A 16,956-nucleotide genomic window follows, 5' to 3' on the forward strand; every position below is an offset into this window, starting at 1 on the left:
GAGAGCACTTTTCTATTGGAAATGCGCCTCGGATCCATGAATTAAAGGGTCAGATCGCTTCAACTGGAGAACAAGGAATGACGGTAATGACATACTACACAAAATTAGAAGGAATGTGGGATGAACCGCTAGTTACTCCAAAGTGCCAAATTGCACTTATGGGGCTGCACACGATTTCCTTCGGGAACGAGAAGAATACCAACTACATCAGTTTCTCATGGGACTTGATGACGTTGTTTTTGGAATAGTTAGATCTCAAATTCTAAATTTGGATCCGTTACCTATTGTGGATAAAGCCTATGTCATGATTACCAAGGAAGAGAGACACCGCCCGATGATGTGGGGTGGGGACGATCAGATTGAGGCAATTGCAATGTCGGTGACCACCCCAGGATATGGAAAGGGATCTAACCAATATGGACCAAAGCAGCGTGGAAATACAGAGAAAATATGTTCGAGTTGTCGTAAATCCGGTCATGACGTCACAGATTGCTTCAAGATCAATGGGTATCCTACTTGGTACAAAGGAAAATGAGGACGAGAGCGTACGAAGCAATCTCGAGATCGAGGTCAAGTGGGGCGTGGTCAGGCTAATGCAGCAACAACAAGCAGGTCAGTTGGAGGAAGTAGCAGTGAGGGAATACTGGGCTTATTAGCCGAAAAATTCCAAAAGTTGCTGAACATATTGGACTATCCTAGTGATGGCACTGACAGACTTTCTGGTAAGGCTACTCAACCATTTACTTGGATGCTAGTTAGTGGCGCATCGAACCATATCATAGGTAAAAAAGAATTCTTGAGCAAACTCAAGGATATGATTCCTATGCCTGTTTACTTACCAAATGGGGCTAGAATGACAGCAACAATGGTTGGGCGCATCGTCTTGGGCCTAAAAATTGAATTGACTGATGTTCTTTATGTCCCATACTTGACTTGCAATCTCATATCCATTCGTCAAGTGACTCTACAATTGCCAAATAACATTTATTGATGAATTAGGTGTGATACCGGACCGTACCTCGCTAATTGGAGCAGTTGAGCTTTCGGGGGACGGGTGTACTGCTACAAGCCTTGCAAGCACATTCGGTAATGAAGGTGCAGAGAGAAGATCCACACATTGTCTGGCATCAGCGTGTGGAACACCAAAACAGTTAGCATTTATCTTTTATCTCAGATATTCGATGTTTGGATTCACTGAATAATTTTATTTGCGATACATGTTATCGAGCTAGACAAACACGTTCCTCATTTTCTATTTTGTCCTATTTTTTAATGGTGTTTGGGACGATCCATTTTTTTTCAACGAAAATGCAAGCGCGCCGCCTACCATTTGAAATTACCAACATTAGTTACAAATTCGTCCGAAATTGAGACTAATTTTGGCCGTTCAAAATTCTGTTTCAAATATTTTTTTTGTAGTAATACTTTCTTCAAGAATTAGGGAATATATATTTTTCTAATTTTTCAAAAAACAATAGAATATTTATAATCAGGACAAATTTTAAGAAAATTGTTGTGATTTATTTAATTATTTTTTACTTTTGGTTCACAAAGTTTCTTTACTTTTTAAAGTTATATATAAAGGGAAAAATGCAATTTACTCGGCATCCTATTGTAAATGTTCAAATTACTTTCTTATTAAAGAAAAATTAAAGGCGTAAATTGCTATTTTTATTCGTAAAGAAATAATTTATTCATTTACAGTTTCACATAATTTAAATTACATTAAAACCAATATATAAATGATTCCTATTTATTTATCATGTTAACATCTCTGCAATTTTACTACAACAAAGCTGTTAGAGGCAGAAGTTTGCAAAGAATTCCATCAAATGACAAATTATTATTATTGTTTTTTTTACAAGCTCTGCAGTTAGTTTTTACTATTTTTTTAAATAAAAATAATAAATTATTATTATTTAAAATAAATTAATTATAAGTATTCATATTGAATATAAAAAATAACTGTAATAAACATATCGTGATCAATAATATTAAGTAAATTATGTCTGAGCAATATCTTATAACATAAGAACAACATCTACTATGTATAGAACAACATTTCAAATATTTACTGGATTGGAATTTATGATATTTAAAAAATTATAGGGCTCAATTTCAACAATTAAATTAAAAAAAATCCCTTAGTTCCGACATCGTATTAATGTTGCAATTAGCTAATAAGAAACAATAACTTTCAATTTTTCCATTAGTCAAACAATAATTCCAAAACCAGGAATATTACTGTCAAACTCAAAACCTCTGGAACTCGCGCAAAGACGCACCATTTCCCTTCAAACTGAAAGGCTGAGCGGTTGACACACTTTTTCGCTTTGAGAAAGAGAGAAACAGAGACTGTACACTCCTGAATCCTGACCAACCACACGATACTTTCCTCTCCGTCGAAACCCAGAATTGCATTTTCGATTGAAGCCAGAAACCAGAAGAAAAATCACCAAGAAAATGGTGGATTTTGCTCGGGTTCAGAAGGAGCTGCAAGAGTGCAACCGGGATTTTCAGGTATCAGGAATAAAGGTTATGCCGAAGGGCGAAGCCAACCTGGCTCACTTGCTTGGTACTATCCCCGGTCCGATTGGTACTCCCTACGAAGGCGGCACCTTCAAGATCGACATCACTTTGCCTGGTGATTCTTTTCACTTTAATCGTTGAATTCTGTTTACTTTTCGTTTCTTGTGTTTGTGGGTTTGGTTAGAAATGATTTCTGAAAATTTCCCTGCTTTTATTATTTTTTCTTTTGGTTGTTGAATTATTATTTCTTGTAAACAAAATGTTGTGTTGCACTTCCATCTTTTCCTTTCTGTTATAAATGTTGTGCTGTATGTGTATGTATTTGGTATTTTGGTGAACTTATGTTCTCTGATCAAGTTTTGTGGGTTTTTATCTGAGGGTCATTAATATGTATAGTGTTATGTATCCCTGTTATGGCGTATATGCTTGTGAAAGGGCTGGCAAAGGTTTTTTTCTCTTTTTCCTTTGTTTTGAGGTACAACACAAAGTTGTCGGTTCACTTTGATGTGTTGCAGCAGTTGTTTTGGGTGAATTAATATGATTATGGTCATATTTTTGTGGAAGATTCCACTATGATCGATGAGTAAAGAATTAACAATGCCCTTCAACATTAAACTAGTCCGATATGCTCGAGAGAAATGCGACTCACGTTTTCAAAATTCTTCTAGGAACAACCTTAGGTCAAATATCAGTCTTAGAGTGTGAAGGTTAGTACATCAAACACAAGGAAATTAGGATACCCAACTTTTGTCATGTAGAAGAAGTTGAAATAAAATAAATATCTCTTAACTTTTATTGAATTACAAATTCTGACGGCATTAGCAATTCTCTTTAACATGAATGCTGATATCCTAATGGTACTTGTTTGTTTTTAAAGTTTAAATTTTAAACTGTCATTGTCTTTCACTTTTTAGCTTTAGGGATCCGTAGTGCTATCTGATCTGGACACCGAGCTCATGGAAACCACAAACTTCTTTCTTTTTGTCAGGAATAAAGTAGTGAAGAAAGTTGCGAGTTGATAGCTTTGGTTGACTTAAGCTGTTTCTTTTTTAATAACACGAAGGAATGCAAATGGGAAATAGTGTAATAATATAGCTGAGTGATTTCAAGTTGCATAGTGTACAAGTTACTTGAATACAAAGTTTGAGGCAAATTGGATTAAGCAGCTAATCTGTGAATTGAATTTTTACAAGTTATGAACCATCACAAGGAGAGGGCTGTGACGGAACATGCTTGTATTAAAAATTGAATGGACCAGAGAGCAATTGTTACGATATAAGATGATACTTTACTTAAGTTGAGCACATTCTTGCAATTCGAGCAATGATGTACAACTGAAGCCACATTCATGCTAGCAAAACAATGTTCCATGTCAGTAGATTTTATTTTTGTTAGAAATAGAATTGCATGCTTAACCTTTATGATAATTGAAGTGGATAAATTAACCCACAGACCAACTAAGCAGTTATTCCTTGTTTTTCTGGAATGGAGAAAGCATATAGAATGCCAACATTAATTTAAGAAAAGGTAAAATCTTCTTTGGTTATGCTTGAAAGATGGAGATGATTTAAACTTCTAACACTTCTGCTTGTTCTCCGGTTCATGCTCAATGCGAAGTCTTTAATAGGAAAATGCTAAAGCAAGATGTAAAATGTTGACAAAAACACTATATGCATACAAACTTGTAAGATGTTGCCTGTTTTTTTGTTCCCCTTCTGTAAGTTGATCTCAATTTCACAAATGTTCTATATGCACTAAGACTTAGCAATAAAATGTTTCATTTTATTGATTTTCAGCAGTCAAACTGCCGGTTTTTCCAATATATGTAGTGAGTGAGTGCTACCAATTGGTGTTTAGCTGGACAAAAGAACTTCTTACTTTTTTTCTCTGTGCAGATGGTTACCCCTTTGAGCCTCCAAAAATGAAGTTTGCCACTAAAGTATGGTATGGTGAAACAAGTCTTTCTATAAATATTCTCTCTCTCTCTCTCTCTCTTCTTTTTGTTTTTTTTGTTTTGTCTTCTGTTTTCTGTTTTCTTTTGTTTTTTGTTTTTTTCTGAATGGTGTCAATAGCAGTAAGTAGTCTTCACTTGTTTGGTACTTTTAAACCCTCAAAATAAAGAGACTTGATCAACTTACGGTAGCATATGATGCATTTCAATTTCAAGGTTAAACATACAGAATAAAGGCAGCATTAACGGAAGTAAAAGTGGTCTATTGCGTTACTATTTAGAAACTAAAATATAATAAACTGATTTGTTACTTTCTTTTTTCCTTCTCACTGCATAAACATATCAGAGAAGTTTCTGTGTTTTTCCATGAGAAATTATTTTGTTTTCACTACTTTTATGTCTTGATTTCCATAAAAGGCATCCTAATATAAGCAGCCAAAGTGGAGCAATATGCTTGGATATACTGAAAGACCAGTGGAGCCCAGCACTGACTTTGAAAACGGCACTCCTTTCTATCCAAGCATTACTTTCAGCTCCTGAACCTGATGATCCCCAAGATGCCGTGGTAGCACAACAGGTACTGTCAGTTTGTGCCATATTCTTGCTACCTTCCCCCTGTACACTTGTATTAAGACGATTTCCTGATCTTGTTCTTACCACGTAATTTTAAGATGTTGGCTGGTTACATTTTCTCTGTCCTCAAGTATTCGCCAGTTAGATCTGAGTTTTATATGTCTACTTCTTATACATGCACCTTTACTCTTCCATCCTCCAGTTGTTGATTAGTTATTATTAATTGTGCATGCTCTAGTATCTCAGAGACTACCAGACATTTCTGGGAACAGCTCGTTATTGGACAGAAGCATTTGCAATGACATCGTCTCTTGGTGTTGAGGAAAAGGTTTGCATTCTAACAGTGTTGTGGTGCACTTGTGTTTTCTTTACTTATCTCTCTCTAGCACCTAGAGTAGAGAATTGCAGAGAAAAAATAGTGTCGGATGTACTCGGACTAACAGTAAAAGATCGTTGATTGAATGTGTGACCACACCATGTAACAACACCACAGAGCAGAAATTTGAAAATAGAAAAGATAGTAAGTTGGTGAATTTTAAGGTGTTATTACTAAGATAATGGTTTCTTATATGAGATTATATTCATTTGCTTCTGCTTCTTCTCGGAATTGTTGTTTGTTATTTCTAAATTAATTTTTACTATTGATGATTTGTTGGCAACAAATAAAGAGATAAAGTCTCATCAAAATAGTTGTTGATACCTTCTTGGCCCTTGTAATTACTTAAGGCCAGGTAAAAACTAATTATCCGTCTGGACTATATTTCAATGTTACCAATTCCAATTGCTTTACTAATTTCATCAGGTGCAAAAGCTCGTGGAGATGGGATTTCCTGAAGATTTAGTAAGAACTACATTGGAGAATGTTGGCGGTGATGAAAACTTGGCTCTTGAGAAGCTTTGCTCTACTTGATACTCACTGCAGCAATGGAGTCTACATGCTATACAAAACAGTAAAACAGTACTATATAAAGACATCATGCTCTTGGCCCGTTTTCCACTTTCAATATCTCTAACCGACAGTTTCTTTCTGAATTTCATTGTTTCTCTCTTCTCCCTCATTGTCACTGCATACATGTTTGACGGAAATTTCATGCTGCCTATCTAAGCATTACCCAAACAGGCTCGTAACAATTTGTACATGCTGATGATGATATCTTAAAGTGAAATCTTACGACTTATAGTCCACCATGGATGTCGTCTCATCTCTCTGCTACTGCTTAGAGTCCCATTTGGATATTGAAATCTATGTTTGAAACATGATTATTTAAGATGTATATACTTTCCCAAAACTTGTTTCAGCTTAAAGACTGGCTGTCGTTCTGCTATATATCTGCAGAGTCAAACGACCAAAAACCTCCCCAGAGCTTCACAAAATGAACAATGCAGGTTATGGTAAATACATTAGGACCTAAAGTGAAAACAGACCTTGTTTCTTCTCTGCAGTGGATGAGGAGGACATATGATAAACAGCAACATTGCCAGAACGAAGGCCAACAAGATCCCTTCTAGAGCAGTCGCGTAGTCGGGCGAGTGGTAGCAGATTTTGCTCATTTCCTGTCTTTCTCTTGTTTCGAGTGGTTCTCCTTCTTGATCATAATATGAGTTTGATGTAAATGGACACTCTTCGATATTTTCTTGATTCAGCTCAACTATACATATAAGTTGGAGGGATGACAAGTGTGGAGAACAAGGATCTGCGTGTAGTACGGGTCATAGAATTTGGGAGACTAAGTTCTAGCTACAATCCAAATGACACCAACCATGAATTTGAATGAACTGTACTACATTGATCTGAATCAATTCTGGGGCCTGCCCTGGAGGAAAATACTCAGACCAAACTACGAGGATCGTAACGTATAGGGTGGGTTTGCCATCATCCTTGGGTCCAGTTGATATTGTCGAACTACTTTCAATCAATAATTTGTGAGTTCGATTTCTTCTGTGTTGATGTATAATCAGTAAATACAGTCACAATTTTGCAAGTATGAGGAGATTGGAGCAAAACCCACCCAAGTTTTTCTGTACAAAATTTAAAGGAAAAAAAAATATATATATAAGATGGGTTTTCATTCTTGGTAATGATTTAGTATTATTTGGTGCATGGAGACAAAAGCCCTAATTTCTTGGATTGATTAGTTGGGGTACGTCCATTACGGGTGCTAATATTTGAGCCCAATGGACTCATTTGGAGCTTGATTTGAGTTGGGCCGGGTCAAGAAATACTAATAGGCAAGAGCTAAGTCCATTAACTCAAGAAGACAATTGGGCCGGGTCAAGAAGTACCCAATAACCCACTCCACCAACTCAAAAGGGATAACTAGCAATAAATGACGATGTAACGAGATAACTACACAACTAATACCAATTAATAGAACAATCATCCATCAATGATGTCTTATAGTTAAGCCGTCAGCCTCATATCGAAGTTACGGCTACAAATTCCATCAGCCATATGAATATTTATAGATACCTAGAAAATTATAAATACCTTTTTGAAATTACAAATATTCTTTTATAACAGTCTATTATAATTATGTCAAGAGAGTATTTATAATTTTTTAAATAATAAAAAAATATTTATAATTATATAAAATTTCAGAGAAGCGATCATAATTTAACCAAAAACAACAACAACAATCATTTCATGTAACCTTAAAAAAAAAAATTCCGAATCGGTGGAGTAAACTACAAGATGCATTTCAAGTTTGTATGACCGTTCTCCCTAAAACCCCCCCCCCGCCCCCTCCCCCAACAAATGGAGTGCTTGACTCGGCCACAAAAGGACACCTAAAGGTTCAACTTTCACCAACTGCGGTCCAATTTTCAACACTTTGGGTGTTTCCACAACCATATCTAAATCAGTTAATGAAATTGAGGTTTCATAACTTTAAAAATTATAAATTTAAATTTTATTATATATATGTGGAATTCTATTTCATTGCATAGCAGGAGTTGTCTATTATAATAGTAGGTGTTATTTAAATTTATTTTATCTAACATTATTGATTAGGATATAATTATTATAATTATTGAATAGAAATTAGTATAATTAATTTAATTCAATTAATAATAGTTGATCGATTATCATTTAAAAGAAAAAAAAAGAAAAACTTGGGTGTTTCAGAATTTAGACCAAATTGAGTTGAGATCAAAGCTGGTTAGCGGTCATCCACCTCAGTCCACTCCTTCAAAACTTGAGCCCAACTTCAAATTTAAACACTTATTCTTCTATTAAGGTACAACATGGAAATGCATGATCGGTCCCTTAGGGGACACCCCAATGGTTTGGGATTCAACATTTTATTATAAAAATATTGGGTCCAAAAACCTTAGGGGACACCTCAATGATTTGGGATTCAACATTTTATTATAAAAATATTGGGTCCAAAAATTTATTGACAGTGTGTGAGAGTGGGTGTGTGCGTAGGTTAAGAAATGAAATGAAAATGCCTGATCGGTATAATTTAATTGATGAAATTTAGATTCAATGATTATAAGATTATAAGTTTAAAATCCAATAATATGTGGGTGCTTATTCTATTTTAATAGTAGTTGTGCGTCTACTTTTATAATAAGGTAAATTACATCGATATCTCCTGAAATTATATATAATTACACAAACACCATCATTTGTAAAATTACAGATATACACCTGAAAGGGTTTCAAAAAGTATTTGCGTAAAATTTTACCATTGAATATCGGATATAGTTGTACTACAACTATAATCTCAAATTCTTTTTGTAGTTTTGCAAAGGACAAAAGGCGTTTGTGTAAATAAACCAAACTCCAGTGAGTGACAATGTAATTTACCCTTCATAATAGTTACAATTGTTAATAATTTTAATTCATGCAACTCATAAGTTGCCGCTAGAGTTTATAAGATATCAATTATTTTTGAAAAATAAATTATAATATTTATAATTATAATAATTTTATAATCAATACGATCAAAACTAAAAGCATTTGTTAATATTTTCAAGAACAAGTTGAAAACCCTTTTAATATTTTTTTTAAAAAAAAAAGCTGGTCTCATAAATTTGTTATTAAATACTTTTAAGACATCTTGTAAAATTTTAAATATTTTACAAAATATTATGAAGAGTTTTATAATTTTATTAAAACACCCTCTGGACTTTCTTTGTGCTTTCATTAAATAATTTGACAATCAAAGTGAGTAGGTTTGAATTGATTATGACTGAATTCAAAATAAAATTAAGTAAAATTCCACCACAAAATTATTCTATGCCCAATTTCGATTAAAAAATGGACTTTTGAGGAAAATAAAAAAAAAATAAAAAGTGGACTTATTATCATACATAGAAATTGGAATCTTAGTCCTTTTCACACTATTGTCAATTGACTACAAGTCCATTCCAACTACCACTTTCTCTAGCATAAGGGGGAAAAAAGAAAAAGAAAAAAAATAAAAAAACTCATTTTGACTCAGCTTTTCTATTGAAATCAACTAATTGTGGCTACGTATCTTAATAAGGCCTAGTTTAATTGGACGTTGTTTTATTGCATAGTAGGTGTTATCTATTGCAATAGTAAGTATTTTTTAAATGATAAATTATAATTATCTTATTTAAAATTTGACATAATTATAAATACCCCTCATTATTTGAAAAATTATAAGTACCCCTATCAAGGAATAATAATTATGTAGCTCATAGATGGTGAAGTGAACATTATAATTTTGCCCTTATTGAATTTTTTTAAAAAAATAAAAAATATAAAAAAAAAGTGAGGGTGGATAAAATAAATAATCTAGAGGAAAATATTAGTTCATAAAAATACTTTAAAAAATTATAAAACATATAAATAATTATAATTTATAATCCAAAAGGGCATTTTGGTCAGTTCATTACAAAAATTGGATGAAAACCTAATGGAATGAGCTTGTTGCTAAACGAATGTCAAAATCAGGGGGTATTCAAACAACGAGGAGGTATTTATAATTATGCCAAACCCCATGGGAGGTGGTTGCAATTTACCCTTGTTTAAATTTAATTTATCTGATATTGTTAATCAGGTTATGATTATTGTAATTGTCTTTACTAATTATTGATATTTGACATAAATAATTGTAATCGAGTTATTTCAATTAATATTAGTTCATCGCTTCAAATAAAAAATAAAAAAGCCCTAATAAGGGAATCTAATCTTAAAAAAAAATATTCATTTCGTTAAAATAGTCGTTTCGTTAAAATTTATTGAGACATTGTCCAATTTAATCACTATGATTCCATCAATTTTTATTGGATCAAACTTTATAAGCGGACCACTGTCATCTGTAATATATGAGTTGTTGGTTATGTTATATTTATTGTTTATCTACTATATATATTTATTAATTTATAATCTACTTTTAATTTAAGATTTTCACTTATTGAAAAAAATTAATTAAAAAAATTTATTAATGATTTAATGTGCAAAATACTAAAATGTATTGAAAATAATATAATTATATAAGGCATGAGGAACATTTTTGTTCATTCAAAAGGATAAGTGTTACATTTATTCATTTCAAAATGTAAATATTACATAACAAATTGTTCAGCGGATAAAAGTGTATTTTACCCCTTTATCAATTAAATCCGATCCCAAATTACTATTAATGCCACCACCTACACACAAGTATTTGAACTACACGTGTGGAGAAATGAATTATGAAGGAAATTTAAATTGATATTACAATCAAGGAGGAGAAGCAAGATGTACCACAAAAAGAACAACAACAACAAAAAAAAAAAAAAAAAAAAAAAAAAAAAAAAAAAAAAAAAAAAAAAAAGAGAAAATAAAAGGGAAAGGAAAACCAAAGAAGAAACACAAACATTTTCAATTTTCTTGTAAGAAATCTTAATAAAACTATTTAATTTTATTTTTAATCAATTTCCAACTAGATCCAACTTTTACTACAATCATCTTTTTAAACTCATTTAAATTAAAAAATCATTTTCATCTTTATAATTTAATAACTAAAGTTGAATATGTTGCCACATTCGTGGCATAGGTTTGAAACCTTATCAAAATTTTTAATGGGGTTGAACGAACGTTCTTGTATGTTCATTTTCATGTATTGATGTTTTGGTTGTTGGTGATATGAAATCGGCTATAGAGATCTTGATCGACACACATAGTTCAGACACAATCCTCCTTAGATGTGTTCAAGAAAACCCCTGAACTGTTCCAATCTATCGACCTAACCTAAACTACACCATAATTAGCAGGCTAAGGATATGTTGAATTGGTCTTAGAATTGTAAAAAGAATAGCATAAATGCAAGAACCGAAAATAGATTATATCATCGTTTTATTACAATATATTTTCATAATCATCTTATCTTATTTCAAATAATATTTGTTTAATATTTATATGTTATTATGATCACTTTCTTAACTTAATTTGAAATATGGACTTTCTTTACAATCTTAATCATAAACAATTTTGGTATGTTTCATATTTATTTGTTTCTTCTATACTAAACATAGAACCATGTTATATATTAATTTTTTATACAATGTAACTGATATCTCATATTTTTATATTTTTGCTAATTATCACAACAAGAAAACATATTTATTAGGAATAAATAATCGTACCAAAGCTTAAGTTGTCACACAATAATATATAATTGTACATATTACTCGCTCTATGCTAAGGTCCACGAAAATCGACCCAACCCAATTAAATACCAAAATGCTATTTTGATGATTTTTAAGCTAACGTGGACTAAAATTTTTTAAAATCACAAATATTGAGTTGGGTCAAAAAATTATTTAAATTGCACCAACTCACACTGCCTAGACTCTTAATCTTCTTTGATATGTCTACGGGGTCCCACCATTGGTTTCATAGTTCCTTTTTTTTTTAAAAAAAAAGATAGGTTAATTACATAAACCCCCTTTAAAAAAAAAAAAATTACACATGCATCATCTCCGAGAATTCTCTGTTTACAGCTATACCATTTTCGTTAGGATTTAAACAAAAAATACTAACTTCAACAATTTATATATATATATTCATAAACTTTCAATTTTTCGCCTCATTATTTAGTATAAATTATTAATAATATGACTACTTTTTAATTAACCAAAAGAATAAATAATAGGTGTACACTATGATGAAACATGGGTAGCGTGAACAATGTGTAGGAAGTGGTAGTCTAAATATTAATAATGGATTTGGATCATTATCTTAACAATATTAATCAAATGATTGTTGCATACGAAAATATTCATAATCAGACACAACACGTCCATGCCATCATCATTATCTCTAATTTATTTATTTGTATTATTCCCTTTTTCTCTTCCAAGTAAAGGAACTCATTATTTATTTATTAATTAATTAATTTGCTAAGAAATGTGGGACATGCTTCATCATTGCTACTTCAACTGCTCTACTATTAATTAAAAGACTAAGGATCTCAATGGGTCGAGTTTGAATTATGTCTGTCAAAATTTGGAATTCTACCTATCAAAAAAAATTTAAACTTAAGATTGATTTGGACTCGCTCCTGGCCTACGACTCAGTAGATTGGACCGATAGACCAATTTAAAATTTCAAAAAATATAATTTTTGAAAACAACACCATCATAATTACAAGTGTTACAAAGGTTATTTTTTTATAAAAATTATATTGAATTAAAATAATTGTAAACTTGAATGTGAAGGATTTCTTTTATAGTACATGGTTATTTACAAATCCGAAGGAAGAAAAATTCCCTAGTATTCTTGTCTTGTACAATATTTAACCCTCAAAATGAAGGAATGGCCGTTTTAAATGTGGGATAACTTACACTGAATTTTTTTAAAATTTGACATAATCATAAATATTTTTTTTTGTTACTAAAAAGTTACAAATACCCCCTGATATTTGATAAATTTATATAACTCTTGGATGAAGGTTTGGAATTGTCAAGTATCATTTTTTTTTTAAATTACAAATTATAAAATAAAATTGAACGAGGTGGATAATATTTTTAAAAAATTACAAAATAAAATTATCCACTTAGTCCACAAAAATCAAAATTTTTTAAAAAAATAAGTAAAATTATAATTCAGAATCCAAAAGAACATTTTGTTCAGTTTATCATAGAAAATGGATGAAACCTAACAGTGATGAACAAATTGGGCTAGTTGTTATATGAACGTTAAAATTAAGAGAATACTGATAATTTTTTAAATAATGGGGGTATTTATAATTATGCTAAATCTATAAAGAGTATATTGTAATTTAACCTTAAATGTTTCCTATGATATTAAGAGCACAAGAACTCAAGAAAGTTAAGATCTTCCAAAAAAAGTACGAAAAGCCAAGCTTGCTTAATTATTACGGTTGAGCTCTCATAATTACAAGGTTGTGAGTTTGAGTCTCACAAATATCAATATATATATATATATAATCTTTTAGTAATTTATTATTTTTTTTATCTCGTTTTGACATATTTGTTGATGAATATTAATGTATTAAATAATTTGAATATACTTAATGATGTATCAAATAGTATAACATCAAAGAAACATTTTGCAAATTGCAAACTAAATTGAGACAATATATTGATCCATAATTAATGGAATTAATATATTATTATTTTGCTTTTAAGAAAAACTATAATTATATGATTTCATCAACACTTTAATTATAAATTAATTAATACATCAATATAATAAAAAACAATGAAATATATATTATTCAGAATATTAGATTAATGAATTCATTAGCCACGCGTACCTAGAAAGCTCAACACAATAATTAATCCCCACCGTTAATTCTTGATGCAAAGACATAATATTTTTTATTAACAAAAGAATATTTTTTTAGATATTTAATTTAATTTAATTTAACTTAGGTGTAGTAAGATTGGAGCCATTGATCGGCATCAACGAAAGAAACATTAAGAAATGGGGAAGCTTGTGTGTCGTTCAGTCTTTGTGCATAAGGCACCCTCAATGTTGTATTTGCTCCATCACCTGTGCAATTGTACTCCCCATAGAAGATGCTCCTGAAAATTTGTATATATATGTATACCAATAAATTTCAATTAGTAAAGAAAAATTGACAATGATTTGAAACATATTCTTCATATATGTTCATATACGGTCTGATAAGAGCGATGAATCATATGATAAGTATAATGAAATTAACTTTCATATGTATGATTAGTTGTATGTTCATCCATCATCGGATTTTGGCATTTATTTAATTATCTTATATGTTATGCTACGAATCGGAGCAAAATAAATCATGTGATAGGGGTTTGGAATTTTTTGTTTTCTGCTACCATTGATTTTTAAAATGGTTCGAAAATTGAAAAAACTTGACACATTTAGTCTTCTATTTACGAAATTTTCAGAAATTGAGAAAACTCGACACATTTAATCCTTTATTTTAGGAGATTTATGGGACTAGATATATTGAGTTTTTTTTTCAAATTTAGGATCATTTTAAAAATCTTGTAAAGCAGAGAATCAAAAGTATTAAACCTGTATTTATCCTATGTAGCTAAAAGTATAATTTCATCTAAGTGAAAAAAATATGATAGAATGAATTTTTTTTACAAAACAATTTTTTTATAATAATTGTTGTATGAAAAGACATGATAGAATGAATTATTTTTAAAAAATTTAACGATCAAATTCCTCAAAAAATTACTCAACCAAACACGATTTAGTCAAATCCGACTCAATCAAACTTGAACCAATCAAATGACAAAAGTGCAATTTACTTGCTGTGTGATTTGGTATGCAGTTCAGGAAAATGAAGCAATTACATAGCAATTGTGATACACTTGATCTATAATTAGTTTGGTTGAGCCAAAACTGGTTCGAACAAGAATTTTTTCGATTTAAAATAGAAAAAAAATTGAAAATAGACTTTTAAAAGTGACCCAAAACAAGACAATAATTTTTTAAAAATTAAGTAACTACAGACACGCATTTGAATGTGCCGCAAACACGCTAGTAAATCAAGAATCGGTATATAGAAACTCACAGGTCTCTGGTGGGATCATTGAAATCGTTCCAGCCCTCAGGTGCAATGATATCAGTCATACTAGTGTATGAGAAGACAACAGTGGAGAAAGGCCGCCAAGCCCGCCCCAACCATATTCTTCCAGTGCCCCCAATGCTGCAGTTCACGAAGGCGAACCCGCTGTTCTCGTCCTTGGAGGCCCGCCCGTGCGCCGTCACGGCTCCATTTATGACTCTTGCCCCTGGCGCCACCGGGCTGGCTATCGAAGTTATATGACAACCCTGCAGGCAGTTCATTGGTTCAACTGATGATTTGAGCGATTTTAAAAAATTTTTGATGGAGGTTAAATCGGTCCAACCATCTGATCGGAATGGTGTTTTAAAACATTGGCAGCATGCATCTGAACACCGATGTGTGATACTAAATTGTAATAAAAAATCGGGACAATTATACTTTAGGTTCCTAAACAATACTACTTATTCAATTCAGTCTAAAAAATCAACACTTATACTTTTGGTCCCTAAACATGCGCTCTTTTTACTATTCTATCATTTCTGTCAATTGACTGTTAAATCAGACAAATATATCAGGTTCCACGTACGTGAGGCTGGGAAGGAGGTCTGAAAAAAATAATTATCATCTGATTTCACCGTCAATTAATAAAAATTGCAAAAATTATAAAAAAATAAGTGTCAGGAAGAGATTAGAAAAAATAACTATTAATTCTTGATAAACTGAAATCGAATAAATAAAAGTTTTATTTAAGGACAAAACATGCAATTCTTCCTTAAAAAAAATCCCACCACAAAGAACATAATTTCCATAAGTAGGATTGTCAACTTGTAATCTAGTGGCAAATTAAAGTGGGCAGGCGGCAGTTGTCGAATCCACCACCCCTTTGCAACAAGAAAGCTTTATTTATGCAACATATATTGAGTCCATACATGTGATGATCATTTTTAATATACATTATATATATATATATAATTATTTAATTATCAATGTTGATTATTAGTACTATATGATTAACAACAATTTAGTAGCAATATGAATATTATAAGGATAAACTTATATTTTGTTATTCGAATTATACTCGTTTTTACGTTTTATTATCTAAACTTATTTTCTTGTGTGTTAACGCATCTCAACTTTGCAAAATTTGAACTGTCATATATGGCCTTTTTTTGTCGATCTTTTGCTATGAAAACATCACATGCAATGTACATGTGAATAATGTCACATCACATTGCCCTTAAATATCACATAGCACTGCATATAATGTTTTTCAGGCAAAAAAATCCATCAAAAAACGTTCGGACATTACAAGTGTAAATTTTATAAAGTTTGATATGGTAAATTGACAAAAAAAAAAAAAGAATTAGGTAAAAATAAGATATAGTTTGAATGGCCAAATATAATTATCCATATTATAATGGATTTATTCTGCCAATATTTATTTTTATTAAGTTAGTACTGTACATAAGTCACCAATTGTTAACCACAATTACAAGACTGTAAGTACTAGTCTTTCTGATTTTTAACATTTACAAATTAATATATTGAACTTGTACAAATTATTACATCAATAAAATTAAACTTTTGCATGAAATAAATATAACTAGTCACAATTTTGTATATAACTATATAGGAAACTATATATATATATATAAAAAATAAATAAAAACCCATACATGACTGCAATTAACACCTCACAACCAAAAAATCGTGAATTCGAGTCTGGTGAATATGGCAATTTGTTTAGTTCTATAGTAATGTTTTATATATTTATCATGTTTAATGAACCGTATACCATAAAAAATAAAAAAAATGCTGCATAAAGTGAAGAAGTTTTACCTCATAAAATGACTTAGCATTCCCAAAAATGAAGTCAATGGAGCCTTGGATATAGCAATCCTTGAAGTAATG

The 16,956-nt window shown here is 31.1% G+C and overlaps 2 protein-coding genes across 3 annotated transcripts in view; one reads left to right on the top strand and one right to left on the bottom strand.

Annotated features, from left to right (window-relative positions):
• LOC105158169 (ubiquitin-conjugating enzyme E2 27) lies at nucleotides 2,219–6,085 on the top strand. Of its 2 annotated transcripts, none has more exons than XM_011074818.2 (5): nucleotides 2,219–2,644; nucleotides 4,326–4,473; nucleotides 4,898–5,057; nucleotides 5,292–5,381; nucleotides 5,856–6,085. In XM_011074818.2, the coding sequence occupies exons 1-5, from the start codon at nucleotides 2,464–2,466 to the stop codon at nucleotides 5,961–5,963; spliced, it is 687 nt and encodes a 228-aa protein (XP_011073120.1). In that variant the 5' UTR covers nucleotides 2,219–2,463; the 3' UTR covers nucleotides 5,964–6,085. The 2 variants fall into 2 exon arrangements, with proteins under 2 accessions (XP_011073120.1, XP_011073121.1); XM_011074819.2 differs by having other exon boundaries at nucleotides 2,220–2,644; nucleotides 4,425–4,473.
• LOC105158170 (probable pectinesterase 8) overlaps nucleotides 13,787–16,956 on the bottom strand; it is a gene marked incomplete in the record, with an annotated part of 4,165 nt that continues 995 nt past the window's right edge. Inside the window, 3 exon segments of the mRNA XM_011074820.2 lie at nucleotides 13,787–14,062; nucleotides 15,052–15,311; nucleotides 16,885–16,956. Coding sequence (XP_011073122.1) covers nucleotides 13,906–14,062; nucleotides 15,052–15,311; nucleotides 16,885–16,956 — 489 coding nt within the window.

This window comes from Sesamum indicum, linkage group LG3 (genome assembly GCF_000512975.1).
Source record: "Sesamum indicum cultivar Zhongzhi No. 13 linkage group LG3, S_indicum_v1.0, whole genome shotgun sequence".
Taxonomy (NCBI): domain Eukaryota; kingdom Viridiplantae; phylum Streptophyta; class Magnoliopsida; order Lamiales; family Pedaliaceae; genus Sesamum; species Sesamum indicum.